The sequence below is a fragment of the Sinocyclocheilus grahami genome, unplaced genomic scaffold (genome assembly GCF_001515645.1).
Source record: "Sinocyclocheilus grahami isolate Dianchi unplaced genomic scaffold, SAMN03320097.WGS_v1.1 scaffold90.1, whole genome shotgun sequence".
Classification (NCBI taxonomy): Eukaryota; Metazoa; Chordata; class Actinopteri; order Cypriniformes; family Cyprinidae; genus Sinocyclocheilus; species Sinocyclocheilus grahami.
This window is the reverse complement of record NW_015505269.1, coordinates 1,752,066-1,764,483: the sequence shown is the minus strand read 5'-3', so window position 1 is coordinate 1,764,483 and position 12,418 is coordinate 1,752,066. Positions and strand designations below refer to the sequence as shown.

At 37.8% G+C, this 12,418-nt stretch overlaps 2 protein-coding genes across 2 annotated transcripts in view; both read right to left on the bottom strand.

Annotated features, from left to right (window-relative positions):
* LOC107587179 (ubiquitin-conjugating enzyme E2 H-like) overlaps window positions 1-2,992 on the bottom strand; it is a 36,457-nt gene extending 33,465 nt beyond the window's left edge. Inside the window, exon 1 of the mRNA XM_016274846.1 lies at window positions 2,707-2,992. Within this exon, the coding sequence (XP_016130332.1) occupies window positions 2,707-2,759 (53 nt within the window). The 5' untranslated portion in view covers window positions 2,760-2,992. The remainder of the gene's footprint in view (window positions 1-2,706) is intronic.
* A 369-nt stretch (window positions 2,993-3,361) lies between these two features.
* zc3hc1 (zinc finger, C3HC-type containing 1) lies at window positions 3,362-7,577 on the bottom strand. The gene is made up of 10 exons (XM_016274834.1): window positions 7,402-7,577; window positions 6,689-6,791; window positions 6,140-6,290; window positions 5,973-6,056; window positions 5,769-5,896; window positions 5,527-5,675; window positions 5,183-5,435; window positions 4,831-5,034; window positions 4,284-4,496; window positions 3,362-4,201 (listed from the first exon to the last, which is right to left on the bottom strand). Exons 1-10 carry the CDS (start codon window positions 7,533-7,535, stop codon window positions 4,130-4,132), a joined length of 1,491 nt encoding a protein of 496 aa, XP_016130320.1. The 5' UTR covers window positions 7,536-7,577; the 3' UTR covers window positions 3,362-4,129.
* Between the last annotated feature and the right edge of the window lie 4,841 nt (window positions 7,578-12,418).

The window sequence follows — 12,418 nt, the reverse complement described above, 5'->3', positions numbered from 1 at the left end:
TTAAATACTTTAAGAGGAAACTTTTAGGTCATACTTGTCACCTGCTTGAAGGGCTCTAAAAAGTTGAGCCATCAGCTGTTTTTAGTAATTAAAGCCATTTACCTTTAACCTCTACCCTCAGCTCCAGAAGTGTGTATCACTATTAGCAATACCAAACAGGTTTCCTAGTGTGCTATTGGTTTGTAAACAGATGACTCCACCCCCAAACTCATAGGGGCACAATAGTGCCTGTTCACTTTTTTTTAGCTGCCTTGTTTCCAGAAGTATTTTCCCCATTAATTTTATACCTTAAGTTTTATTTTAAGAAATCCTTTTTGAAAAACTACAAGGGTGAATCTCAACATTATAAACTTTGATTTGAAGCATACAAGTATTTAAAATCGGGCAAAAAGACAAAAGTACAAGATTGTGTACTAATCAGCTTTAATGAGGGAAAGAACTACAATCCCAAGAAGCACTGCAAATGACAATCGAAAAAATAACAACGATGAATTACTATATAACTTATAAAGATGTTGTTTATAGAAATAATATACTTATGTTAATTATAAAATATGCATTTTATGCATCCAAACATTTTTTAAGAGCGCAGGAGACTGACTTGTTTACATCATTCGCAGTGCTTCATGGGGGTGGGCGGTTCTTTTGGCGTGATTAACTTCTGATTGGTGGAGATTTCTCTGAAGAATGATGGGTAATGTAGGTTTTCCACCAGGAATTCTGCTGCTGAACACAATTATTTAAAAAATATGTTAAAATAATGCGAATTTATGGCTTCAACAAACCCAATAACAACATTGTGGCCCAGAGTAGGGTTTGGGTATCCCGAGTTCGAGTCCCGGCTTGCGGACCTTTCCAAATCTCTCTCCCACTTCACCTCCTATAAAGTCCTATCATAATAAAGGCAAAAATGCCAAAAATACTTAAATATAAATAATATTTACTTTTAGAACATACAAACAGCAACGTTTTGACAGCATCACATATCTACACTGTTCACACTTTTTCAGATAAATTAATCTAATAATAGCTTAATGATAAACGCCAATTAATATTATACAGGAAAAGAGTATTTTTGCCATCGGAAAAACACACACTTCAGGTTTAACTAGGAAATATTGTCTCTCAGCTCACTGTTTAATCCCACCTACTTGCAGTTTCCGGGTAGTAACAGAGTGGCCAATCATAAGGCTAGTTCCTACTGCTCGAGACAAAAACAGAAGGAGACATTCCCAGAGCCTTTCAGGACTTTACAAATATCTCAAAGAGTGTTTCATAATTTACTTTTTAATATGCAGACGTCATAATCATACATAAGACAAGCACTAAACAGCTCCGAGTCGCATGACGACAGTCAGAAACAAGACCATTTTCTGGAGCTTTAAAGCAAACAAATATATGCGGGTTTCTTTTGTTTAAAACAGCTCGACATAACTGCACTTCATAAATGATCAACCAAACGTTTAAAAGACCAACAGACCTGCGTGTTCTAGATGCTTAAGACAAAAACCTCAACAAAACACACTGACAGCACAGCCAAACCACATTAGGAATAAAGGCATGTTACACGCATAGTAGCCATGGCACTCTTGAGCAAAAGCGGACGAAAAACAACTCCACAAAACTTTTGCTGTTTGTCAATTATGTCATATAAACTAAAGGGATTCTTATGGACTGGTGACATAGACACAAACATCCGCACCCAACCACTGTAGCAACAACACAACTTCCCCTGTTCTCATGTCAAAAGCTTTAAAATCTGAAAAAGAAAGATGTTAAGTACAGGCTAAATTTCCATTTAAAAAAAATGTAACCCCCAAACGACAACATTCGATCTTAACAAAAGCCAGAAAAACAAAATGGATCCTCAATGCAAAAAAAAAACAAAAAAACCCCACACATTCGGACAGGAATATAAAATGACGCCGAATGTGAAGTTTATGTCATTTGTGATTTGTTGTTATTTAAAGAGCATTTTAAAACGTCTATATTTAAATCAACGATCTGTATGTGAGGATCGCATTGTTTTCGTGTAATACAAATAAATCCGTCTTAAAATTTCTTGAAAGGCTAACAAATGTCTGTTTTGATTATAAAACAGCAACAAAAACAATCAACAAATAAATACATAACTGGCTTGTGAGGTTGTGCTAGCTCGCTAGCAGGCCAAATGCCCAGTAACATTCACTATTTTGTTCCAAAACACGTCTAGTTTGGTCAGATATCATATAAATATTGATATCCGATCGGTATCTTTACAAATATGTGTTTAAATCCTGCGGATGTCAAGCGCTGGTGTGGATTTGAAGAGAAAAGCGATGACAAAACACTCAAAGGACACAGAGCAACATATCTGCTATAAATAATCCTCAACATTTCTGCCTTTGAACGCTGACAACGAACAAATCCCGTCGAGAAAAATCAGATTTCTAGGTTAAGTTGTGTTATTTGAGAAATGAACGTTTATGAATCTTGGCTTTGTTGCTGGCCGCACTGACAACCATCAAAACACTTTTGTCGTCAAAAGCTGATCACCATCCAATAAACCATTACACTGGCTTTGACAACTGTTTTTCAGACCAGACGGGCGCCCAGAATGGTTTTAAAGCAGTAGGAGAGGCGTTTTAAGGCGGTTTTCGTGAATATTGGAGGTGTTTGACGGCTATAGCTTTACAGTAATTGTGTTGTTTATATTTTAAAGGATACAGTTTCACCACGTCGGTGTCCATTCGTCTTTTGCCCGGACTTGGAGACGACATCTTTACTCCTCTTTCCGATGACCGAAGCTCGAATCTTCTGCGACTGATTCTCGATCCCTTGGCCTCTACCGAAACTGTATATTTTTGCACATTGGCATACGGCAAACTGTCGTTCCGAGAGTTTTCGCCCTCCACTTTCTGTCCGCAGCGGATAGTACTGGTAGTCCTCTGCCCGCCCCACACTGCTCTCTCACAACTATCTATCCCTCCGCCGATGACGTCATGTCTGCGCGACGAAAGGTGTCCCCCTCCTTCTATGCGGTGTTTCGGGCTACGTCAAAAACAGCTGACGACTCACATTTGTAGTATATTCGCAAAATTGTAGTTCTTCTAGGCTAGGATGACAGTTGGGGCAATGACCTTTGTTAAGAAGGCTGTTGTGTTTTACCGAACATATTTTTGTATTTATGTGGATTTGTTTTTAAACGGTTTTAATGACCAATTTTGGTACTAAATAAATATGAAAAGGCATTTCCCCTATTTTTTTTTTATTAAAAGAACTAATAATATAGCATTTTACAAGCCATAGGAGTCAAAGGTTTAAAAAGTGGAGTACCCCTTTAAGACACCATAATGAAAAGACATACATAGTGAAAACCAGCAAAGGGAAAATGTTTATTAAATTTAGGCAGACATGCACAAGAATAACATGCATGATGCACTACAGGCAGCACTTTCAGAGAAAGTGAATCAAAAAGTAAAATCATTTATATTGGCACTCTTTTCTAAATATGGCATCTACTTCAGCTGGCATGTGGGTAAAAGATGATAAAGGTGATAAACATCTTTAAAGATGAGAGCGATAAAAATGTTGTTCGTCCCATTCACATTTATGGAAGTAAATATAATATACCTACTTAGACAATGCAGAAAACACACACAAACCTGAAAACACTGGTTCTCCTCAGTTAAACTATTATGTGAAAAGCATTGATACAACTAACATGTCTTCCAGTGTAGTTCTTGGCGCTTCACTAAAGCTTCCCCTAAATTTACGCTAAAACCCTATGAAGCCTCATACCCAGGGAGGTGGTGAGGACTATTTGGCTGTCCATGTGAGGTAAAAAGCGTCGGTCACCAGTCTTTTGATGTTCTAATGCCGACTGGACAGGCCCAGATTCAAAACAGTGTGGTAAAATTTTAATTTCTGAGAAGAACTCTGTCGGGCTTTCCTGCTCCAAGCCAAGGTCTTTCAGTACAGGCCGCTTGATCCATGTGGATTTACTGTCCCTTTCCCAACCAAACCCAATACAGTAAACAAGATTCACTTGATCAAGAAACACTCTGAAAACCACTGTCATTGTTACAAAGGACAGCGTACCACTATGATAACAATCACCAGGGTTTCCCAGTCCACCTTCTGAAACAACTTACTGGGATGGGGAAGATACCTGCCACTGTCGGAATATCGAGAACACCCTTTTTGATTTGTCATGAGGACCCTGGATGAAAAAAAAAAACAGGACATTAGAGTGATGAAAATGATTGCTTTGGCAAAATATAGAGATGTCGTATTTGGTTCACCTGAGATGGACTGGCCCCCACTGGACTGAGGCTTCTCTTCATGGATAAGAACAGAGTAAGCACTGCTTTCCAGCCTGGCTGAGGGACCTCAGCCTCACAGCCAACGAAGACAGAGCCGTCTAGATCGCCCTCCTCTCTTTCCACACTCACCCAAGGACACCAGTCTCTGTGCTGGGCTACTGGGTCAAACACATTTCTGTGCATTGGCCCTTCCTATAACAGAAAAACAAAACAGGCTTTAGTGCTTCGATTTGGTGTTTAAAATGTAATAGTGTTTGCCCAGGTAGTAACAAACATAAAATGTATGTATAGCAATATTATATCGTTCTATAGTAATAATAACAACTTTATATACAGTAATAATAGTAACAGACCCGGTGTGTGTATAAAAGAAATAGAGTACATATTGAGTTATGCTGACAAACAAAATATATTTAATAATATAATATCATTCTACAATCATAATAATAATAATATAGTAAAACATTATTATTATAATAGAAGTTATTATTAGTATATTTAAAAAATAATAATAGATTGTCCTTACAGGGCCACTGGTAGAGGAGAGACGTGGCCGTTTTGTCTTTCTCTGTGGACTGGAGGGCACATCCAGAGCCAGGTTATCTCCTTGGCCCCTGCTGCGAGTCATGGGTCTCTTGCCCCTGGACAGAGGGCTGGGAAGCTCCTCATGTGGGATAGGCGAGTCCCTGCTTCTGGCGCGGTGGACCAGAGGGGATGGTGTACTCTCCATCTACATGCATGTTGACATAGTTTAGATGGTTATGACTGAAGAACGGAATATATTGGGCATTGCCAGTTTTGTTTGTATAGAAACTACATACTTAAAACATTTACTATATCCAGATATACTGTATAATGTCACAATGTGAAAGACCCACCTGCTCAGAGCGTGTGGAGTCTTGACTACGCAGCTTCATGCGACATGGAGTGGGGGATTGGGATGGTGAGGGGGGCGTCCCCTTTTCCCCACTGGTGCCTTGAGATGGAGTCAAGGCGGTAGTAGATGTTGGAGACTGTGGAGGGTTTTCGTTCTCTGAAACTGTCTCCATTTGATAGAAGTTCCACATTCCTACCTTTCTCATGCAGTAAGAACAAGTGAGGATGGGCAGATTCATAGCGTGGAGAGACGGGCTAAATGGAAACACGGAACGAGTTAGGTGAAACAAATGTTCAGCAGGAAATTTGCCAAGATTGGATCAAACGTGACTGTTTGGATGTTTACCTGGCTGCCCAACCACAAAGAGCAATGATACATGCTGCCACCTGTACAGAGAATGGATCTGTTGAGACCTTAGAAGGAGAACCACCCTGCTTCACTTGTTCATCTTCAATCAGCTTAAGGAGGACAATTATTACATCTTCAGTCAAGGTCTGAGAAAAAAAACAACAACAACAACAAAAAACTAAATTATGAATGCACAGAAGAATTATTCTTGGACTTCCCTTTAAAATAAGACATCATACCATGGCTTTTAGTTGCTCTGGCTTCATAGCAGGCAGCTGCTGTTCTAGAAGGCAAGCACTCTTGTAACGGTCTAGAAAGGCACTGAGTAATACCGTAGGCTCATTAATAGGAACCATCCAGAAGCGATCTGGAAAAAAACACACACTATTTACTAGTAATGTCTGATTAAGATTTCAGACAGACTAGTAGACCTCTCAAGATACCTGGACATGGAAAATCTGGCCAGGAACAGAATTTCTCATGTTGCGTTTGAAGCTGCTGTAGCAACTCCGAAATCCGTACTTCATCTAAAAAAGGAAAAATTAATAAGTGAATGTGTGCAGATACAAAATATGCCTTCACTCTAGAATATAAATAGTCCAAAACTTACATTTCTGGAAGTCCAAGGTTGCTTGTATTGATGCACAGAGGAAAGCCTGGCAGCTAGAACACTTCAGCATGTCACAGTCTACATTGATCCAGCCATACCGCGCACATCTGAGCGGCGAGAGCGCATGGGGCTTTCCAGCCCATTTCAGACAGTGCTTATGTTAAGGATGAATTTAGCAAAAACAATAAATGAGACCGGCGTCTTTTCTTCCTTATTTTTAATTATACCCAAGTGGAAAAATTTGGGGCAGAATATTAGTAATACACACTGCAACATTCTGCCCCAAAAAAAAAAGAAGAAAAAAACAGAACTCAGTTCTGATTTCATTGTGACAAAGTCTGTCAGATTATAAGGATGTTTTTATTCATCACAGATTGTCTGGCAGAATTGAATCACAATCATCACATTAGATGTGTGATGCAACATTTTGAAATCAATGAAGAATCAATGGGCTGAGTTTATGATTAATCTTTATACCAGGAATGCAGTTTATTATGCAACACAAACTGGTTGTGAGCTTCTCGCATCACACAACACTCAAAAGGATATCGAGTAGGATTCTACTCTGTTGAAAAATGCTTCTTTGTTTGCTGCTTCACAAGGAGCTTTCCCAAGGCCATTTGGAGACAGTGTGTTTGGATCCTGCTGTGAACTGAGATATGGGGAAGAAAGTCAATCAGCCTAGTGTGTTATGCATAAACTATGCAGCCAATATTCCCATTAATCCATATTTTCCAGGCATAAATAGAACCTACCTAAGTGCCTTTGCAGCACTTATTTAATTCTAACAGGAAAAACATACATGCTAGTCCAAAAACATTCATCAATCGTGCATCACTCTAGAGAAAAATACGTTATAAGATTTTAATTATAAGATTTTAAAACACGGTAGTAGACCAGGTCCAACTGCCATGTTTCAAAAGCCAGTTAGTTGGTTTGTGGCTGGTCTAAGAAGGTCTATCAGCTAGAAACCAACGACAGGTTGACAGGTAGATTGGTAACATGGTTTGTTTCTAGTCTAAAGTCTAACTGGTAGTCTTCTTTATGATTCACCAAGACTTACTAGCAGTGTGCATTAGTTAATGTTTATTTTGGATAATCTCCCACGTTCCAAAACACAACTACCATTTCAGTTCAATTTTCCACCAGGGTTAACAGTAAAAACTTATCCGTTTGCTCAATTGTTCACCGCCCCTGCCGTTTTCTTCGCACACATTCTCACCCTTTTGCAACTTTTTTTCTCATTATAGCGGAACTCTTACCAATTTAACACGTTGTCTTCCGAAGCGACCCCTTCGTTGAGAAGTTCTCGCACTTTCAGGGGAGATACGAGTGGAGATTTGATTTGTTTTTCGCCGCTTTCTGGGCGATTTGCAAGGCTGCCGAGCGCCGCCATGTTCGGTGTCTGTCTCTAAACCCTCCCGCTGCAAGATATCAATTATCAACATTTTTACACAGTTCCGCCCCCTCCATTACTAAAACGTACCATGGTAACAGTTTAGGACAATTTCTGTCATTTTGCAAAAAATACTTATTTTGATTACAGTGATTCCTAACACCAAAATAATAATAATTTAATAGTTGTAACAGTATCTTCAGCACTTCTACCATACTGCTGCATTCCATGATCTTGTTTTGTTTTCATATAAACATTGTTCCTCTCATTAACATCTTAGTTGTTAATCAGAGACAAATAAATACAAAAGTATACGATTTAACCATATATACAATTTGTAAATATGGGGATTGAATTATTAATTATTTGTTAGGTTAGTGTTACATTCATTTGATACAAACAGGTGGTTTGTGCAGTAACAGATAACATTTATCAGTTTATGAAAGAGCTAGACATTTGTTTTTCTGTAGCCAGTCCAACTCATTGTGAGTAGATACTTTCAGCTGAGATACAAGTTGAGTTGAGCCGGGAACAAAAATAACCACACCAAGACATGTCTCATGTTGGTGGTTGACGCAATGGATTTTAGAAGAGTGAAAACATTACATGAAACAGCCTCTTTGGCATTCAATGGAAGGAAGCAAACAGAACTGCACTGTCAGACTGCAGTTTGTGTTGTGAAAAGATTTTACATTTCATAAGTCCCTTCTCAAATATAGGCTTATCTAAGCCATTCTCAGTATGCAAAATTATTTAGCAAGTACATTTTTTAATTAGATTTTTTTTTTTAAAGTTTGTGTGCAATTAAATCATCTTGTTGTGAGATATACAAATTAATAATATGACCCTGAAAATGCAGTCCTTCTCTAAATATTAAAAGAAAGAGATGAACATTTAAGTACAAGTCACACTTAAGTCAAAAAATAAAATGCCTTGAGCAGTTCACTTAAGACTTTACTAGTGAAAAATAAGTCTTTATGCTTGCAGGAAAGATACTTTCTTAAAGCACCAGTAATGCTTATATAAATAAATGTGAGTCTCTCATGCAAAATTACAGACAAAATTCTTATTAACTGACCATTTACAACAACAACAAAAACCAACTTGCTTAAAAGTTGTTCAGTCTTTTCCCTAGGTAAACAGTCCCTATTTTGCTGATTTAGTGAATAATAAATTAACTTAATTTTGAAATTAATGGGGTCATATGATGCCATTTCAAGTTTTCCTTTCTCTTTGGAGTGTTACAAGCTGATTGTGCATAGATAAGATCGTTTTGCGCATCGTGTGTGTGTGTGCGTGTGTGTGTGTGTGTGCGTGCGCGCGTGCATGCGTGTGACAGAGAGTGAGAGAGTGAGAAACATCACAGTGGAGTCAGCTGTCTTAACCTGGCTTGTATACTGCAAACACATACCAGCTTCATCACTGTGTCTGTCACGCGACTCTGTTCCCCTTTCCAGCTCTGTCTTTATATGACCGTTTCGTGAACCTAGGAGAGGAGGTAATTCTGACTTTGCTATGACAATCTGGCGCTTCTAAATCAGCGACTGTAAGTATGTTTTGTTACTAGTTTAAGTATTTGTTATTGACTGTTCAAATGCTGAGTTTTGCGCATCGTGTGTGTGTGTGCGTGTGTGTGTGTGTGTGTGTGCGTGCGCGCGTGCATGCGTGTGACAGAGAGTGAGAGAGTGAGAAACATCACAGTGGAGTCAGCTGTCTTAACCTGGCTTGTGTACTGCAAACACATACCAGCTTCATCACTGTGTCTGTCACGCGACTCTGTTCCCCTTTCCAGCTCTGTCTTTATATTTATTTTGAAAGATGAAGCTGGCGATTATGGTAAGGGGCGTTACATTTCCGACGAGTGCTTGCGGTGTTCGGCCAATCACAATGCACTGGGTCAGCTGGCCAATCAGAGCAGACTGCTTGTCAGAAGGAGGGACTTTGTAGAAAACGAAGCATTTGAGAGCGGCAGGGCATAGAGGACCTGCAATAATGTACAGTATTTGAAAAATAATGTGTTTTTTGAACATTAAAGCATGTCAACATATTCTGTTACACCAAATACACAAAATAATGATCTTTAAAAAAGCATCATATGACCCCTTTAATGTATAACATACTGGTGTTTTTCTAAATCTAAAATATAAAAATATAGTTTATGCAACAGCATTTTTTAGGATTGGACATTTTTGGGTGAGCTTGAAGTATTTAGACCAAATTTATCAAAATTGTACAACTCAAAACACCCGGCATTACATTGTTTTTATTTCTTGGTTCCATTATTGTAAAGTTTGACGTTTATTATGAAGACTTTTATTTTGAAAGGCATAAAAACCATCCAATTATGTCTGATTATTTTCATAGCTTGTGTTTTTTTGGGGCCATCTTGAAGGTTTTTACCAGCGTTTCTGCCTTCACGTTCATTGCAAGGGAGATCCGGTCAGGTCCATCTATTTCATTTTAAACGACTCTTCCAGGGGAGAATGGGCTGAGTTATGCTCTGCGGTTCGCCTCTGTCTGCTGAAGGAAGTCCCGTCGTCTGCGAGTGCGTGTAGGTGGATGATTTCAGCGTGATTTCTGGAGCGATGTCTGCCGCAGAAGCAGCGCACAGCCCGGACAGACTCAATCAGTTTGAGCGGCTGTCTGGAAGGCCTCCGCTAAGAGCCGCAGGTCAGTGAGGACTCAGTTAACAGCTTGAATTAAGCACAAAGATAACATTATTTCTTCCGGAAACACCCATTTTCTTTCTATTTTATCACGAAATAAAGCACAGTTATTTTATATCTCACATCTCTTGCGCTGCTAGCATCTAGCGTTAGCCGTGTCGCTAATGCCTTTGTTTTGATTACAAACTTTACAAATTCACATGTGTTATTATGTTTATCGCATATTATATTTATTGCATTGTAGTCGTCATTTTATGTTAATTTAATAAAATAAAGGTTGCATTAAATACTGATAGCTTGTGGATCTAGTTTGACAAGTCAATTTGCATTTTAGTTACTGCTGTCAGACTTATTTTTTGATGTAAATGAAGTGATAAGAATATTTTGTAATACTTTTATATCTGCAATTAGCGTTTCATTATTTTTAAACAACTATTTGATCAGCTTGTCAAGTGCCAATATACTACGAAAGGTGCCAATATTGATATTACAATTTATAATAACAGTTGATGCTTTAACTCTAATTTAAGCACTTGGTTTCCAGACTGAATTTGTTTCAGCCATAAACAAACCTGTTTGCAGTCATTTTATACTTGTTAGCATAATTATCTACTGTATAAATGGGGTAAATTTGTAACTAAAATATTTTTATATTTCTAGATTAAATGTTGAAGTTCAATTCTGTTTGCATGTTTGACTAAATGATTTTTAATGCACACCAGGAGTAAAAAGAATGGATGTGGCAAGGCTTAACACAGAATTACTCAGTGTTTAGTGTAATGTCTATAATTCAGGGATGTATTTCACTTGGTCGTTTGTTTGGACCGTTAACTAGTGCCACAGATCAGCACATGGGTAAATACAATTTCATGAGTAAATAAAAGACCAGCTCTGTCATAGAGTCTGGTTCTACTCAAAGTCGTTGTGTAAATATCCCGTGAGCTTTGCTTTTAAAAAAATTTTTTTTTTATCTTTCATCTGTAAGACATACGCAGCATGCAATTGTTTCTGTAGCTGTAGTGCATTAAAACAGTGCTGCAATGTCGCTTTAGGACATTTAATGATATTCAACCACCCATCTCATAGCCTGCAGCTCTAGCCATCTGTATCCTCCTCTCTGTTTATATCTGATGAGTGATTAAAAAAATCTACAGTGAGCACATCTATTCGTCACAGGCTTCATGGATTAGAATGAATGCAGAATGTTAAATGGTATGCAAAGGTTGTTCTAAACATGTATTTTGAGGCTGTTGGGTGTCATGCACAATACACACGTCTCATGTGGAGGCAGCTGGTTTATTGTAAATGTTTCCCTCAGATGATGTTTTGCATATGACAATCTTAAAAACCTCAAATCTAACCATGTGACTTGATTGGTGCAATAGTAATATGTGCTGTTGTGGTCGGCGGTTTTCATGTCTTCAGTGGACATCTTCGGGTTGTCTTTTGAGGGGGCTAACTGTCTGTTCACACACTTTGGGTGACTTTTGACTTCTAACCGCCCAGAACGTTTAAGCAAATGCATAGCAATGCTCTGTCTAACATCACTGGTGTGCAAGTATCGTTTGCTTTGTGTGGAGTCAATAGAAACCAGTACAAATGCTTAAACCAAAGCAAACCAGTTATCACTGTGTTTTCAATTGTTTCCAAACATTGAATTCAGATGTATCAACATAGTACATTGGCATGGAAAAGCTGTAAATATTAGGATTTGTTTTTTGAAGGCATGGATTTAATAAAAAAAATAATATTTGTAAGTAAATATAAATTTTTGTTAGTCTCTTAATTATTTTTTGTGTATGAATTGCCAGTCTCTGTAAAATGCCCTTTAAAAATAATTTTCCAGTAATCACAAACACAAATTAATTGGTTACATGGTGTGGAAACCCTGATTAAATCCCTCTTTAAGTGACAGAAAGTTTTATTTATTTTTTTTAATGTTTTTGAAAGAAGTATCTTCTGTTCACCAAGGCTACGTTTTTATAATCAAAAATAGAATAAAACCGTAATATTATGAAATATTATTACAGTTTAAAGTACATGTTTTCTATTTTCTTATATTTTAAAGTGCAATTTATTCCTGTGATGGCAAAGCTGAATTTCAGCAGTCATTACTTAAGTCTCAAGAAACATTTATAATAATAAAGTATAATAAAGTTTTTTTTTGATAAATAGAAAGTTCAGATGAACAGCATTTATTTATTTGAAAGATCTTTT

What these genes read in the sequence shown, in the direction of transcription:
- zc3hc1 (XM_016274834.1), bottom strand. Translation starts at nt 7,535, where the DNA reads ATGGCGGCGCTCGGCAGCCTTGCAAATCGCCCAGAAAGCGGCGAAAAA. An exon ending in ACAGAGTAGAATCCTACTCG is followed by an intron (nt 6,291 to 6,688) that starts ATATCCTTTTGA and finishes TAACATAAGCAC; the next exon opens with TGTCTGAAATGGGCTGGAAA. An exon ending in GCCAGATTTTCCATGTCCAG is followed by an intron (nt 5,897 to 5,972) that starts GTATCTTGAGAG and finishes GTTTTTTTCCAG; the next exon opens with ATCGCTTCTGGATGGTTCCT.